The 17,242-nt window shown below is 35.7% G+C and overlaps 1 protein-coding gene and 1 long non-coding RNA gene across 2 annotated transcripts; one reads left to right on the top strand and one right to left on the bottom strand.

The window, feature by feature from the left end:
• Window positions 1-718: 718 nt before the first annotated feature.
• On the bottom strand, window positions 719-1,146 carry LOC138870113 (uncharacterized). The gene is made up of 3 exons (XR_011400344.1): window positions 1,096-1,146; window positions 877-1,008; window positions 719-788 (listed from the first exon to the last, which is right to left on the bottom strand). It is a non-coding gene; the product is annotated as an uncharacterized lncRNA (long non-coding RNA).
• Window positions 1,147-3,994: 2,848 nt separating this feature from the next.
• LOC104217866 (protein FIP1-like) lies at window positions 3,995-14,013 on the top strand. The gene is made up of 14 exons (XM_009768196.2): window positions 3,995-4,137; window positions 5,726-5,817; window positions 5,905-6,009; window positions 6,158-6,207; window positions 7,126-7,192; window positions 7,787-7,859; window positions 9,151-9,206; window positions 9,477-9,573; window positions 10,499-10,583; window positions 10,908-10,970; window positions 11,495-11,554; window positions 11,820-11,912; window positions 13,355-13,417; window positions 13,518-14,013. The coding sequence occupies exons 1-14, from the start codon at window positions 4,082-4,084 to the stop codon at window positions 13,602-13,604; spliced, it is 1,047 nt and encodes a 348-aa protein (XP_009766498.1). The 5' UTR covers window positions 3,995-4,081; the 3' UTR covers window positions 13,605-14,013.
• Window positions 14,014-17,242: the final 3,229 nt, after the last annotated feature.

Genomic DNA, 17,242 nt, shown 5'->3' with positions numbered 1-17,242 from the left:
AAAACTTGTTGGTAGAAATACCTTCAAAGTAGAATGAACTACGTCATTCATCAAAGTTAAGCAGCTATGGCTCTCCATCTTCTTCTTCTCGATATCTCCAATTAGAGGTTCGAGCCAAACATCGGCTCTGCCGGTCTTCCTCAGAAGGCTATGATTGGCAGGAACCTCCAAAGTAACACTTCTCATTGTCATATTTCCGCTGCTAGAACCTGTCTCTATATGATGAACAGAGGGAAGAGGAGCAGCGGAAGGAATGGAGGGAAAAGATGTAGAAACCAACACCGGAGCAGAAGCAGGTGCGGTCGAAGCAGCCAAGGGAACAGATATAGGAGCGGTAGAAATTGGCAAACAAACGAAAGTTGTTAAAGCTAGTAAAGAAACACTTACGGCTGGCAGAGGAATGGAGGAAATAGGAACAAATGAGGAAAGAGGAGCTTCATCAAAAACAGGTCTGAGCTCGCCACTCCCAAAACCACTGTCAAAAAGGTGCTGAATTGACTCATTATTATCTCTTGGTTCGGCATCCTCATCAGATTGAATCAAAACAGGCTCGGTGACGGAGGTACGAGCAGGAGTGTTTTCAATTTCATTATCAATAATTATTCGTCTCCTGGCCCTTGGCCTGGTAATTAGGGAGGTACCCTCCTCTTCTTCTTCTTCTTCAGAACTTTCCTTTGTAGCTTTTCTTTTAGGCAGCAAGGCTCAAGCCTTATCTAAATCTAGAGCAGCATCCGCAGACATGCGAATGGCCATATCTACTTCAGCTGTCATTCCTCTAATGCCAAATCCTGATTAAAGAATGGATATACATGATTAAAGTTGAGGAAAAAGTGCTTAACATGTAAAACAAAAAATTTTTTAAAAAAGGGGGGATACCATGTGTTTTGACTTTCCAGCCATGTAAAGAAGAAATTGATTTCCAAGTTCTCTGCTCCCTAGTAGCAATCTTCAAAAGTGAGTCTACCCAACCACGAAAGTTGGGAATAGGTTCCACATCTCCCATGGTTGCTACAAAAAACCAAGAAGGGACGAGGTTAAAAACAACATTCTTTTGAAATTCTCAAAAGTAGGTACGGTAAATAAGAGGAAACTTACGTTCAAAATTCCACTTCTCAAGAAAGGGAATATTTGTTTCGCCAATCAAATCCACTGTACGGACAACAACGTAATGGATATACCATCCACGATCTTTATCATCCTCAGGGTTTACCAAAACTTTTTTGCTCCTTGCAGTTAAGGTGAAAACCCCATGGCGTATTAAGTTGGGATGGTATAGATGAATGAGATGAGAAAAGGTGAAATTGACATTGGCCTTGGATGATAAATATCTCAAACAAGCCACTGTTCTCCACACCAATGGACCAATTTGGGCCAAACAAATTGTAAAGAAACGACAAAAATCGAGAATAACTGGGTCAATCGGAGGATTAAAACCTAAAGTGAAGGGGTAAGTGTAAACAGAAGAATACCCATTTCTAAAAGAGGAAATTCTTTGATTTGGGGAAGGAATTGACATTCGGAGACTATCCTTCCAGTTACAATCTCTTCTTATGGTGGGGATTGTAAGCTCGGTTACTAATGTTGGGTAAGTATCGGCTCTTTCTAAATTTTTAATTTGTTTTTGAAGAGACGTTTTGTCACTTTCAAAAGACAAATCGCCGGGAACTATATCATCAACTGAGGGTTCTTGAGAAGTATCAAGAATTTCCCTACTTTTAGAAGAAGGGGCTTTTGGGACAAAACTCCTTGAAGAAGAACCAGAGGAGCCGCCTCGCGTAGATTCTAACCCTGTTCGAAGCCTACTTCCTCCGCCTCTTCTGTGTCTAACAGGGGCGTTGGGGAACTGATCTAGAATTGGAACTTTTTTACGGTTAGGGTTTGAAGAAGACATTGTTAAGAAGGAAGTATGTGCTGAAGATTTGTGAAGAAGACAAAGGAAGACAAAGTTATGTGTAAAATGGGAACCGTCAACTTTTTAAGTATAATGATGAAAAGCCTATAATAAAGGCAGCTATCACTTCGTAAATAGTGAGATTGAAGAAGTCTCGAAGAAGGGTATGAATAGCAGAATCAATTATAAAATGACACATGGACAGAACATTAAATGGAAAAGACTGCTGAGACGTTAGTACTGTCACGAGCATTAATTGTGGCAAAAGTTCTTTTTACATGAAGATCCACTCCCCAATTATTTAATTGATAAAAAAAATGGAAAGTGGGGGGACTATCTGTATTGAAAAAAAACTGAATTTATATTAAAGATGATGTGACATGACACGTGGATTAGTTGAATGGTCAAAGAACAGCAATTGACTAAGAGGCACGGTGAAAACAACCACGAGAAGAAGAATTTAATAGGCACGAGACGGCGTATAGATACGAGTCTCGTACCAATTTAAATTATTTACAACCAACGGATTAGAAGGCATTGAAAGCAAGGATCAGATGACAGAAAGGAGTCCAAATTCATTATTAAACATTTGATACGTTATAAAGTTGGTATTTAATAGGAATGATTGTATAACGGCTTATTTAATGTCATTTATTGCTCATGATTATATCATTAAAGCTGAGGCTTTATTCCTTTACCTAGAATGATCTATAAAAGGAAGAAGTATCATCATTTGTAAGGACACAGAATACTATTGAGAATTCATTGAAATACTTATCTATTTACCTTCTACCATTGTTCTCAAAAGTATTTTATTTTTTGTCTCATGATTATCAGTAACCCGAATTTCTTTTTTAGCTTTGACCAAGGACTCAGATTTTTGGTTAAACAATAGCAATATCAAAAGCAATAGCAAGAAGCAATAACATGCATGACAGATTACTAGAAAAACGAAGCGGAAGATAGTACTAAAAAAAATTCTAATACAAGCACTCTAAGAATTGAAGACAATGTACTAGTCATCTGACCCTAATAAACATGGAACATATCAGAAAGAACACACTACGACTTATTACCCTTCTACCCTGATATTCGACCTTCATATCCTCCCGCCAAGGGCCATGTGCTCGATAAGCTGAAGTCGCGCCATGTCCTGCCTGATCACCTCTCCCTAATACTTCTTAGACTGCCTTCTACCTCTTCTCCTACCTGCCAGAGCCAGCCGTTCACATCTCCTCATTGAGGCATAGGGGCTTCGCCTTTTCATATGCCCAAACCATCTAAGTCTCGCTTCACGCATCTTATCCTCCATACGAGCCACGCCTATTTTCTTCCAAATATCCTTATTCCTACTCGTATCCAACCTAGTGTGCCATGTTAAATATAGTTTATTAAATTTTAATAGAGACTTAGTGGGCGTTTGGACATAAGAATTGTAAAATTCCAAAAAAGGGTGAAATTTTTTTTCAAGTGAAAATGATATTTGAAATTTAGAGTTATGTTTGGACATGAATAAAATTTTGGGTTGTTTTTGAAGTTTTGTGAGTGATTCAAGTGAAAAATTTTGAAAAACAATTTTTTGGAGTTTTTAGAGGGCGTTTGGACATAAGATTTGTAAAATTTCAAAAAAAAAGTGAAAAAAAATTCAAGTGAAAATGATATTTGAAAATTAGAGTTGTGTTTGGACATGAATATATTTTGGGTTGTTTTTGAAGTTTTGTGAGTGATCTAAGTGAAAATTTTTAAAAATAGCTTTTTGGAGTTTATTAAATTTTCGAAAAATTTCAAAATGCATCTTCAAGTGAAAATTGAAAATTTTATGACCAAGCGTTGATTTCGAAAAAAGTAAAACTTTCTTATGCCCAAACGGGCTCTTAAATTTTCGAAAATTTCTAAAATGCATTTTCAAGTGAAAATTAGAAATTTTATGAATAATTTCGGGAAAAAGTGAAAATATTTTGGAAAAATTTATTATGTCCAAACGGGCTCTTAAAAGTACTCAGTTTTTACAAATTTTAAAAATCTCATAATTATATGTAAGGAATTATTTTAAACTTATGAACCTTTTCTGTCATTTTCTCAATTTGTTTTAATTTTAAAGGAATGAAGAATCTGAATTAGATATGAAGGAAGCGAAGTAAAACGGTTTTAAACTGGAAATATTGGAAAGGAAAGAAGATTTAGAAGAAGATGTCAACGGAAATACAGTCTTCTTTAATCTCTGCATCGCCAGACGAAAATAATCTGTAAGAGCTAAATCCTCCAATCTATTCGCACCATTCATATATTTCCAAAATTCGTAGTTATTCGAATACTGTTGTTGTATATATTTATGCTGATTGAAATCGTCAGTTTTCTAGTTTTCATTTTGAAATATAGGAATGGTTCTTTTTAATTACATGCTAAGTGAAATAATTTTTAAGCTCACATTTTCCTAGCTAAGAAGCTGATCAATTCAGTAAATACTTGTACATTCTTTTTGTCATATTCGTTGTTACATAATTAGGGATTTGAACTTATTTAAGTTCTGTTGGAATCACGGGGAACTGTGCTTCGGTGGAGCAGACGTTAAATTTGGGAGTCAAAGGGTGTTAGGATTTTGCAAGGACTTTAGTCACCGAGGAATGTAGGGGACAAATACTCCACCCTTAACAAGAGGTCAAAGCTTCGAGCCTTGGAATGGAGAAATGAGTGCTTCCTCTTTTGATGGTCCTATTTGGTTGTGGGGAGGTTTGGTTGGGGGGGGGGGGGTCCGTAATCCGGATTAGTTGAGCCAGTGGATGCCGGGTACCGAATGGTTAAACCAGAAAAATTGATAGTCTACAAGGGTCCCAAGGGATTTCCTAGTAGTTGAAGAGCTAGAGTGACAACCTTGGGAAACAAGGTTGGAATCCTAGCAAATGTGACTAGATGAATTTCTCAAATCTACTTAAGCCTTGATGAACAAAGTTACTCAATACTTGTGTTGATGGGGGATAGTTTCTACCTAGTTGATTAATCAAGGGTGTGTGCATGTTTATTGAACATCGCCGTTATAAAGAATGTTAGTTTGCGAGGTTGCTATTATAATTCTTGGACAAAGTTACAATAATATTAAGTGATTTTTTCTCATCCGCTCAAGCCTTGGTGGGTAGAGTTATCTGGTACCGTACTGGTGGGAAGTAGCAGGTATCCGGTGGAATAGTTGAAGTGCGCAAGTTGGGTGGAAAATCACTATTATAAAATCAACTTTTTTGTGTTTTTCTTTTGTTTATGAGCTTCGGTCCTTACGTGAGCTTCACAAAGAACAAGTTTTGAGAAAAGGAGGAGGGTTGCAATAAAATGACGGTTATGTTACGAAAGTGTAACTACGTTGAATCCTCCGATACTAAATTCGTCGGGGCGTAGCGAATTAGGCATGTGCAACAGTTTTGGGATGACAACAGTCTGAATAAAACATAATGGATACAAGGGTTTCACATAATCAATCGCAATTAGTTTGGGTTTAAGGTATAGTTGATTGAATTTCTTCTATGAGCTCCTACCAAAAATTGATTGAGTTTCTTATAGTTCTCGAACTGACTTTACTCTCGCTATCTTTAGAGTCAGCACCTTAACGGTAAGTTAGAAGGCTGTAGTCTGTGAGAGTTTCTCTAAAGGCTGGAAAGATTTAAACAATGGAGGAAGAACTTAGGATGATATACATGTAGTGTCTAAGCAAACTATAGATGCCTCTAGGGAATCATATGACTATTCAAGTTAAATGCTGAGGCTGAACAATAAGTTATTCCTGCTTTGACCTAATACTTCAGCTTCTCTTGCTAATAACTGATTATGCTGCTTGTTCAACTGTAGGTTTGTGGACGTACTGCATGAAGCACCTCTATCCGGTCATAGGAAGCCTACAAGCCTTATTGGGAGTATTTTCTACTGTTTCTTATTGGCAAGTATTAGTTCATGAATTCTTTGTGGCTTGACAAAGATGCAAATTTGGCCACCTTCTAGGTGAACTAATTATGATGATTTCTAGTCAGGCTTTGCTATTTTGGCAGTGGGAGCTACATGGATATTTCACCCTATAGAAGGATTAGTGTTCCCACTTCTTTGCAGTTGTAATGTTGCCCTCCTTGTTGTCACAGGTTCGATATGAAGTCAAATTCTCTGGCTTCTTTCCTTTGCTTTCAGCAAATCATAAGTTTTAAATCTGCTGCGCTTCATTATATTGTTCCAGCAGCTGACTTCCTTCTATAGTTCTATGCCTAAAACAGAAGTGTTTGATATCTGTAGGCATTTTTCAGCAATATCTGGTCTATCAAGTTAAGAAAATACGGTTACAGGTCAGTATTTCTATTGTATTTCTGATAAAAATATGTGCTGACCCCAACTAGCTTGGGATTGAGGTTTTGTTGTTGGACTGGTGATTAATATTATTCTTTCAATATAGCCTGAGATGAAGGTTATTAAAAAAGTTAAAAACAATGCTGGAAGGGCAATGAATTATATCAAACTTCCTCAGCTATAAATGATTATATTACGTCATTGGATTGGAAGTAACTTTTATCCACACCTCGCCCTTCTCCTCTCCCTCTCTTGTGACATGTGCAACAAAGAAAACATGGAATAAAAATTATCTCTTTATATCTAATCTTGGCAAAAATCATCTAGTTGTGAGGTCTTCTGCATATTAAATGCTGTTATGATGCCAAAACATTCATATTATTCAAGTGGCTTTCATAGTCTGGTCTAAGCTAGTTCGCACTCCACGGAGTTTGCAAAGTGGTGGGTACCAGTAAGTTGGAGAAACAGATCAGTATAGTAGAAGAACCTGATATACAAACTGTATGGGACTAAAGGTTTCGCAGATGAGGTAGTGCATTGTAGAAGTACCTAGATCTTGAGAATGGATCAAGGAAATCATGAAATGTGCTTCTTAACCCATTAGTTGCTTCGAGGATTTCCAGGCTTTGGTTTATTTTTTTCTCTCTTATCTATCCTGGGGGTACAAGAAAGGTAAAGTCAGTTAACCAAGTTGGCAACTTCTCTGCACTACAATATACAAATTCTCAGGGTTCCAGTCGTCTTTCTTTCGGTGAATGGGAGACTTCTGGTGGCACTACTTGGATGGGAATTACATTTTACTGCAATATTCAGTTATCAAGATTGATATTTTTCATCTTCATTGCAGTGTTCTTATTATCAAAATCATCAGACAAGCGATGATTTCTGAAGTTTGTAGTAATCCGAACTTTTTGTAGGGGTACTATATTTTCAGCCAGAAACTGAAGCATATTATTCGCCTACCATTTGCTACAATCGCGTATGGTATGCATTACCTGGTCCTCTAGTTTATGTGTCAGTCTCTTCTTTATACTCTTTTTTTCTTGACTAGTGATAATCATCACTAGCGCAAATCTGTGGTCAAAACAAATCTTGCTATGGTATCCATCTGTAAATTTCACATGCTGACTAATCTGCTATAGGTGAATTGCATCTCTGTTATTTTCTTGCAGAATTACAATTATTTTGTATGTATGATATTTTTTAATTTGCATATGGGGATCCGGTTCTTGATTTCAATTATGCAAAATTTGGATTCTTCTCAACCCTCCACTACACTCTCAGAAAAGGGGAAAAAGAGAGGCTGAGTAAATATGAGTGAGAAGTAATACAAACTCTGAGCTTAAAAGATAATTTTCATGATCACAAGATGTGTCCATGAAAAGATGTTAAATTTCTTTTTCCTTTTAAAGAAAAGCTTTACTGCTCTAATTTCGTGTCAGATTCTTCTGTTATCTGACACTTACAGGAACTACTAGTTTAATTCCTAAGTTGCTTTTGTGATTGTTCAAAAGATTTCAAATCATTTTTCTTCTGTTGGTTTTTAAATGGATATCCATTTGAAACACTTCAATACAGGAACCTCAGCGATGCTGCTTGTCATGGTTTGGGATCCACGTATTAGCATCCTCTCTATATCAACACTACTCAGGTTTACATTCCAAGAAACTGGCTGCATCTATTTTTTCAGTTATATGCGGCTCCTTGCATAAAGAGATGTTCATTCAACAACTTTCAGTATTGAAATGGCCCCTGACGACTTTTTCCTTCTTAATTTGTGATAATTTCTCTGATGTATACTGCTGGTATGAGTTATTCCTCTACGAAGGAGTGCTATGATAGAGTTACATTGTATGAAAACATAAAAGCTAAATCGAAGTTATGCTAGACTAGCACCAACTTAGTGTTAGACTTTGTTATCTCCCAAAAAAAAACTTCGTTATGGTAACACTTTTAAGCAAGGTAGCATATTAAGTCAGATAGTTGGTTTTGAGGATAGATTTTATAGAAATCTTTAGGATTTCACGTTTTGGATAACTAGAGCATTTTGAAATACGGAACTGTGAAGGGGAATAATAACTTTATTACCATCCGTAGACAAGTTATAGACGAGGAAAGTGAGACTCTCAAGGTCTTATATGGAACGTTGTTGGAGCTTTAAGTATTGTCTGCTATGTTCCAAATGAAAAAGGTAAAGGAACTGATTTTCCCTATTTCTTATTTAATTTGCTTTGTTTTGAAATAAGAAGAAACATTTTAACTAACAACCTGAAGACATTTTCAGTTAAAATATTTTCCAGAAAACTCTCACAGATATAGAGTATAATGAGGCAGTCGGTAAAATCTAAGCTGCTTCCTTTTTCGCTCTAGTTTAGAGAAATCCCCTCAAAATGACTGAAAGCAAATGAATGTGAATTTGTAATTGAAAGATATTCGATTTCAATATTTTTACGGACTCGCACAGATGACGAGTGTAATGAGGCAGAGGGTAACACCTAAGCTGCTTCCATTGTCGCTTTGGTTCAGAGAGATCCAGTTCAAGGACAAAAAACAATGAAGGTGGTTTTTGATATATCGATAGTGAAAAAAAATAGGACCAAAATTGTCATTTTTTTGGGGGTGGAATTTTATAGGCATTTATATTTGGGCATTGGATGTACTTCATGGATATGGCCTATCAACTTCTAGTTCCCTAAGAACAATTCGTCTAAAATCATCATTCACGGGTGGCGGAAGTCGGAACAAAGAACTTGAAGGTTTCACTGGCTCAGGTCCGATCCGAGGGCCGCTTCTAGGCTTTTAATTTTTGTTAGGACCTCATGGATATATGTTTGGTTGCATTCATGCAGAGTTGGAGGTTGCATGAGCTATAGAGTGGTACTGAATATTTATATGTTTATTCTTTGTACTGTTTTCTATAGCTTTATTCCTTCATTTTTCAGGATCATCATGCTGACTGAAGTAGTATGTGCTGGTTCTTTCATCACAGTCTATATTGGTGAGTAAATTCCTTTAATGGATGCCTTTAACAAGAGTCGATTTCTTCGGTAAAATTTTATTGTTTTCAAATCCCTTGACTGTCTAGAAAAGACTCCTGCAGAATTGCATGAAAGGGAGATGATAGCTAAAAGTTAAATCCTCTTCATATTTGAGAACTGAAAATTGTTTTCTGGCTTTGAAATCACCTATTAGAAATTCCAACCTGCTCTATATTGTCAGGATGTATTAGATGAGGAATAAAGTCAATTAAACCTTCTACTGTCTGCAGGTTGTGTTCACCAGTACAATTCATTAGATTCCCAGCCCGATGTTTTAAAGTCACTTTATTCTCCACTTCAACCATCAAGTTCTCTGGAAGGTTTGAGGTACCTCACATGTTTACATTTTGATTATGGAGAAACATTTTGTCCATTAATTTGTTCACTGGTACTTTACCCTAAATTTGTATCAGATTATGGAGGGCTCTTTCATGATTCTATTTAAAACAAGGTGCCATGCATGTGCTTCTGTTTCTTCAAGCATTTGTAGCCACTTCTATAAAAAGCTAAAGCTAACTTCAGCACGCTTCTCTTTGAGTCTGTGATTAGATAAAAAATACGCTCTACTCTACTTGACTAGGAGACAAATAGTGCAATGTGTTTGGCAAGTCAAATTACTCTTTCACTCCTTATATAGATAACTCTAAAAGCTTTATTAGGTCTTGTTGATTGCATTAGAGAGGTGTCGAAACTACTGCCTGGAATCTGGGAAAATGGGAAGTTTTGTTGAAACAATGTAATATCAAAGCTAAAAGAATATAATGAGGTGCTTATTTTATGTCACGTGTAAATATGGATGATGGGAAACGTTGCATTAAAAAAAAAAAAAAAAAAGAAGGTAAAATGAATTGGGATGACCAAAAATGAGTTGGGTCAAACAAATTGGGATTGACAAAATTGTCATCTTTGTTTGAGTTCATGAATGTTGAGATATAGTTAGTACTGATAAGTGCTTTTGCTACATGATATCTATTTTGATTTCTGATATGGTCAAGCATTTGGTAGTTGGAGAAGTGGGATGCCTTTGGAGGAATAACTCAGGCTAAAATAATAAATCTCAAATATCTTTTTATGTATGTTTTCAGACCGATCATTATGTGTTTGTACTTTTATCATGTCAATGTGACACTATCTTTATGGCCCTTGGACTGGGGACTTCTACGAAGAGATGGAAGAAAGAGCTTGACAGTTGCTTCACTGCTTGTTCTTGATGATACAAATGATAATTTTGCTAAGAGCTTTTGTTCTACAGGTACCAGGATGGTGGTCGACTATCAGATCAGCAGATGGCATTGTTGCAATATCAGCAAGAAAATATACACTTTTTGAGTGAGGAGGTATGTGGTTATTAAAAACCTATGTTGCTGGCAACGTGCTTCCCAAGCTTTCTGGTGGTTGGGGAGGGAGTAGAAACTGGACTTTGGGCTGGTCCAATTTTTCTAATTGGTGAATCAGGCAGTTAATAGCCCATAGAAGATATTTCCCACTATAAGTTAAGAATCTCCTGTTTTTTCTTGGAAAGGGAAGTGCTGTAGACATTTATAGGTATTGTCTCTTCAGGACGTATATATCCCTTATGACCAAATGGATTTTAATCCCGATTGTTCCTTCTGGAACTTTTTCTTTCTTTTCTCTGAGTTAATTAATCCTTTTTCTTCTAGATTCTTAGACTGCAAGAAACCTTAAGCAAATACGAAAGATCTAATGATGGCAGTGCACCTCAGGTATGTTTGTCCTTGTCAAAATTGTGTTGCTGTTTCTGTATTCTCTAGAAAAGAAATAGAATTACTTGTTGGCTGCATGTCGAGTTAATTATATTTAAGCTATAAGAATAAATTGAGGGGAAAAGAGAACTTGAAAACATGAACTTATAAGATCTCATTTGAAGTACTGTCCTTTTAAGATTATCATCCAGCTATTAGTCGGGGCATCCAAAAGGTTGGCCCTGATTCTATTAATTTGATCGCTCATGCAAATGACTTTTGACTAACTGAGCAAGTAGTATTTGTTAGCAACTGAAAAGGAAAAAACTCCAAAAGTAGATGGTGAGAACAATATTGAATACACCAGCACTTTCATCTTTTATGATTCTCTCAAGGATTTTTCTTTCCAAAAAAAAATAATTAATAATTTGGATATTATGGACTGCTGATAATGGAATCAGCCATGTTGATTAGTCATTAATCACTTGGATTTGGTACTAAGATTTCAAAATGATGATGTTGACGAGTCTTCTTGGTTCTGCCAGGTTGATCTTGCTCACTTATTGGCAACTCGAGATCAAGAGTTACGCACACTTAAAGCTGAGGTATTATGTAGCTTGTGTCTTTTTGTCCTTTTTTCATTTCCAGCTGACCTATGGTTCTGACTAGTATACGTGCAATTGCATGTCTGTTTTGTGGCTTCTTTTTGAGTGAGATTCTCCTCTCTCATTCCCTTATTGTTTTCTAGTGGAAGTCATTGGTATTAAGATTGTAATTTCTTTTCTCACAAGAGTCTTGCTTTCAAACTGGAAAATTAGCTCTTCTTGTTTTATCCCTTTCTCTCTTCTTCTAAATACTTGTGTGTTTCAGATGAATCAATTGCAATCTGAGCTGAGGCTTGCTCGATCTATAATAGAGGAGAAGGATGCTGAGATTCAACGTATTCGCCATGCAAATAATCAGGTGTGTTTTAAAATGCTTTAAAAGTCAAGTAGCATTTTTGGGTTATGAAAACAAGTAAGATATTTGGTGTAATTACAGCTGGGTTTAATTTTCTTCTAGGGACGGTCTCCTGTGTTGATTCTGTCTTGCTTGCATATTTTGTACTTTTCATTAAGCAATTGGACTTATTTGCTATTAAGAATAAATTTATTATAAAATAACATTTTAGTATTAGCTTTTGATGTAATCATTATTGGCCTAATAAAATTGGACCCCTTTGAAAGAAATTAGCACATTGATCAGACTGATTTCTTGGGTCCCTTTGTTTACGGTGTTAATTAATTTATTGGTTGCTAACGGTCGTAGTTAGTAATATCTAATTTGTCAAATGTGCTCCAATTACATAAAGCTTATACATTGACTGCTTTTTTCTCGTTCAAGCTAACCCTAATAGTTATCCCAAACGTACCATTTAATTTTAGTTGTATGACTCACTTATATTTAGGATAATTGAAAGCTCCTGTTTTTGACAAAGAAATATTATGAATTTATGCATCGAATTTTTCCACGGTGTGGTTTCCCTTGTTTCACCTAAATTTGAGGAGCGCAAATTTTTTATTTTGATGGATTGTCTTCCTTTATTGTTCATTTCTTCAAGTATAAAGAATTACGAGAAAATGTCTTCGCCACCTTGGGACACGATTAGATGTAAGTATTATTTTATTTGTGTGACAATCTGTCTGGAAAATGAATCTCCTGAAAATGTCAGGATAGTTTGGCTTCGGCTATCTAAATACATTCTCAATCTCTAGAATTCGGATGTCCAACATAAACAGCAAAGTCACATTACTACTGTATGTAGCATGTAACTGTGAGATCTAGTGAAAGGCAAATAATGATAGTCCAAGCACAGATCATCCATTTACATGTCCATGTCAAAATGTAATTCTTACATTTACATTATTGCTATGTCGAGTCAATTCAACTCTTTCTGAGATTCTGAGATTAATAATTAAATTATTTCTCATCCCACTTTTTCATTGAGGGAGGTAATTGTTTATCCTCTCACTCCTGGGAGTAGATGCATCTCTGTGATAGGAAATAAGTTTACCAGTTTGCCTAACATTATTTAATGGTATGAAAGATATTATAAAATGAAGTCCAGACACGTATTTCCATCTACGGATTCTTTTACTGAATACAGAAGGCATTTCTAGTGCTTAGCTAAGTGCAACTTTGTATGGTTGGCAATTCCTAAAGAACCATATACGCTGGTATAACAGCCGTTGTTAGTAATTACTAACAACTAGGGTTATTCTATCTGAGTATCTTCATTGTCTGTCTTGTACAGTCTTTGGGCTGTCGCTTGATGTTGCGTTTTTTCTTTCTTTTTCCAAGTAGTTCACATGACAATCTCTCTCTCTCTCTCTCTCGCTCTACCTGCGTGTGTGTGTGTGTAACAGTATGTAGAAGAAAATGAGAGACTTAGAGCTATTCTGGGAGAATGGAGCAGCCGAGCAGCTAAGGTAGTACTTCATCATTTGTGGTACATTGCTATAATATTGTTGTTTCCTTTTCCTCTTCTCTAAAGTAATACACCAAATGTTTTTCGTGGTTGGATAAAAGCTTGAACGTGCTTTGGAGATGGAAAAGATGTCAAACTTGGAACTGCAGAAAAAACTAACCACACTGAAAACTCAAACGCGTGAATAGTGCTAGCAAGTGGCTACTTTTCTAACAGTTAAGATCTTTTGCTACACTATGAAGAGAAGGGTATCTACAGAAGATGACTATGTACCGTCGTTCTTGGATGACCTCATGGTCCTATCTGCACATGTACAGACTAAGCCATCTTAGCCAATGCTCTCAACATTAGTTTGCTTAATGTAGCAACTTTCAAAATTCCAGCTTGTATAGTTTATCCACTATTATTTCTCCCGTTTCTTTGTTCCTATATCATTTGCATTCGGAAGAAATGTCTGCTCCGAACAAATTACTTTCGCTGAGCCGAGGGTCTTTCGGAAACAGCCTCTCAAATCCTCTGGGTTAGGGGTAATGTCTGCGTACACTGTACCCTCTCCAGATCCCACTTGTGAGATTTTACTTGGTTGTTGGTTGTTGTTGTTGGCGTTGTACATTACTGCTATAGCCTAAACTTTGAAGGCTCCTTTTGCAATGTCAATGTGCCCAACATGGGGTGACATTGGAAGGAGGAAATGATCTTCTATGCCCGTTTACAATTTGAACAGAAGAAAGTGACTCGACCAAGTTCTCGTGTTTTATTTACGGATCTCCTATGTTATTTTTTACTTATATCCTATGCAAAAGGTCACATCAATTAAAATAGCATTTGTAAGAATTCAACTGATGTGGATAGTGCGAACTGTGAAGGCATGGCAGTTGGTACATGAGTAAGAATGCTGGTCTCCTGAGTCTAACAATCACAAGAAGGATACTGTTAGAATAGGGGTGTCAAATAGGCGGGTTAGGCTGATTTTGGGCGGGTCAAAAAGAATTGAGTCAATAAATGTGCGGTCATTGACCCGCCCAAAAATAACTTGGGTTGAGATGGATTGGGTCAAGTTGGGCTAAAATTTGGGTCATAGCCCAACTCCCCCATCTTCTACCAAAATTTTGATTAATATGTGTTGTTTTCTAATAAATTGCTTAATTATCAAATAAGATTTTTTTTCTTTTGTTATGGTCATATATAACATATCAAACAAAAAAAAAATTATTTTTAAGTTATTTTAGCAAAGTTACTCATGGATCAATTTGGGCTAAAAATCGGGTGAAATTTAAAAATAGCCAGATTTACAAGTGGTAATTGAAAAATAGTCACAGTTTCAAAAGCCACTTTTCATGTAAAGATAAATCTGAACGAAAACATTGTTCAAAATTCGGAAAATATTCTAGCATAATATACCGGAGTTTGAATTTTTTACATGTGAACCTCCAGCATAATATACTGGAAGTTCATACACAGGTGCTCCAATCTTCAATATATTATGCTGGAACTTTCCTTGTGCTGGAGTTCCAGCATAATATGCTGGAAGTTCATACACGTGCTCCAATCTCCAGTATATTATGCGGGACCTTTCCATGTTGCAACAAAACAACGACTATTTTTCAATGACTTTGCAAGCGCTGACTATTTTTCAATTACCAGTCCGAAAACTGTCCAGCCTATGCTATTTTCACCTAAAAATCAACCCAACTTTTGATGGGCTGAAATGGGTTGGGTCAAGATGCGCGGAGTTCAATAAAGAGAAACTTTCAGAAACCACTATGTTTTAGTGGTTATTAGCTAGTTGTAGCTACCATTTACTATATTACTTCCTATAACTATGTTTTTCCAGGTTTTTTAGAGTGTATTCGATGTATTTAAGCTATTGTATTCATGAATACAGTAGCATTTCTAGGCGTGAAACAGAGGATTACAGCTAGACAGATTTTTGTATTCACGGCGTGAAACAGAGGATTACAACTAGACAAATTATTGTATTCGACTGTATTCATGCTATGTATTTGTGAATACAGTAGTGTAAATAGTGCAATTCATGGTCTATTCAGATGTTTTTAAACGGAAAGTGAATCAATTAACATAATAGACTCCTAATATAACTCAACAAACTCAGTTATAACACACAAAATTTGTATTTGCAGTTATAAAAATGATTCTCAATCGAAAAACACCCCAAAAACATAGCAATTTACAGAAAAAATATGCTGAATATTTTTCCCAACCGATAAATATAACAAAACAGAGCAATTTGAATACATATATACATCTGAATAGATAAATTATGTTAATTAAAAAAATATATGAATACATTCCTGGAATACAACGAGACAGTGAATATAATGAAATACATGGAAATACAACGAGATATATTGAAATACATTGAAAATATATTAACAGAATCTTCAAGTTGCTCGGCCCCAAAGGAGTCCCGTGTTCCTATCATATTTCATCAATAGCCACCAAACCATTCATTTCTTCCAATTTTCATGGTAATATAGTATAAAATCAAATTAAAATAAGAAGGCTTAGACAGAAGGGATTGGTCAGTTCCATCACTCCGTCCCATTGGTTTGATTCTATTTGTACGGTGGACACCATAGCTGCCATGGCGACTAACTTAGGGTTTAAGCTTTAGATCCCAACTTAGAGATTTTCTTCTCTCATGAATAGTAGTAGAGCTGCTCTAAATTTGGACTAATGGGGAAAGAAGTGTTGGCTCTTTCGTTCTGTGTAAGAGAGACTTGGTAATATAAATTCCAGGTTGAGAGTCAAAGCTGCCCGTTTTGATCTGTATTTGGAAGAATCGTGGTTGTATTCGTGGAGAAAGACTGGAGTTGAGAGAGAAAGAGGGGAGAAAATATGAAAGAATGAGAAAAAAAATAATACAAGGCATATTTTATGGCTTAAGAGTAGGAGACGACCATAAATAGATATTTGGCTATAAAAATCAAAAGGTAACTATGAAATATAATTTTTTAAAAGGATATTTATTTAAAATAAATAAGATATCAACCTTTACTATAGGAGGTAAAAATTCCTTCAATAAATGGGTGAGTCAATGACCGATCTAACCTTGGACGAGTTGGATGAATCAAATGAGTTTGAGCTTAAATTGCGACCTCTATGTTAGAGATATAAAATGCCATTATCAGTATATAGGATTTCAAAGGGTTTTATAGTAGTGTAAAGTTTTTGGTTGGATGTTTACATTTTTTTCACATAATACGAGTCTCAACCCATTCTATTGCTCTGGTTCAAATGTATATTATCTCCATCTTTTATATTGTTGTGAATTTCTCTTGTTCAACGTAATCATTTTAGTGGATTTTTCTTTGACTATCCCCCAAATACCTAAGAGAAGATTTAACAAAGTAAAGCATGAAAGTCGAAATCAAGAAGTGAGGATTTGTATAGCTGACTCTATTTGGAACTGAAGCATGGTACTAGTTATTAAAATATGAAAGTTGAAATTTTTAATTGAAATATATGAACCATACTGACATTCTTAATTGGGGAACGTGTATCATGTTTTTTACTTTTAAGTTATTATTATTACTAGTACCCGTGCGATGCGCGGACACAAATAACAAATTATAATTTGAGTTATTGGAATTACCTTAAAATTTAAAACTTCCAGATAACATGTTTCTTTTTATTTATATTTTTATTTTATATTTGTAACAATGCAACTCCTTAATTTAGTACTTGTATTTTATTTTGTGGTCAATATTAAATAATACTAAACATATCACGTTTGTGATATGTCTTGTTTGAGCATATTATTTAACAAAATTCTTACTACCTTTTTATGTTTCACCACAAATTC

The sequence above is a fragment of the Nicotiana sylvestris genome, chromosome 6, assembly GCF_000393655.2.
Source record: "Nicotiana sylvestris chromosome 6, ASM39365v2, whole genome shotgun sequence".
Taxonomy (NCBI): Eukaryota; Viridiplantae; Streptophyta; class Magnoliopsida; order Solanales; family Solanaceae; genus Nicotiana; species Nicotiana sylvestris.
The sequence above is the reverse complement of the archived record's forward strand: the minus strand, read 5'-3'. Positions and strand labels throughout refer to the sequence as shown.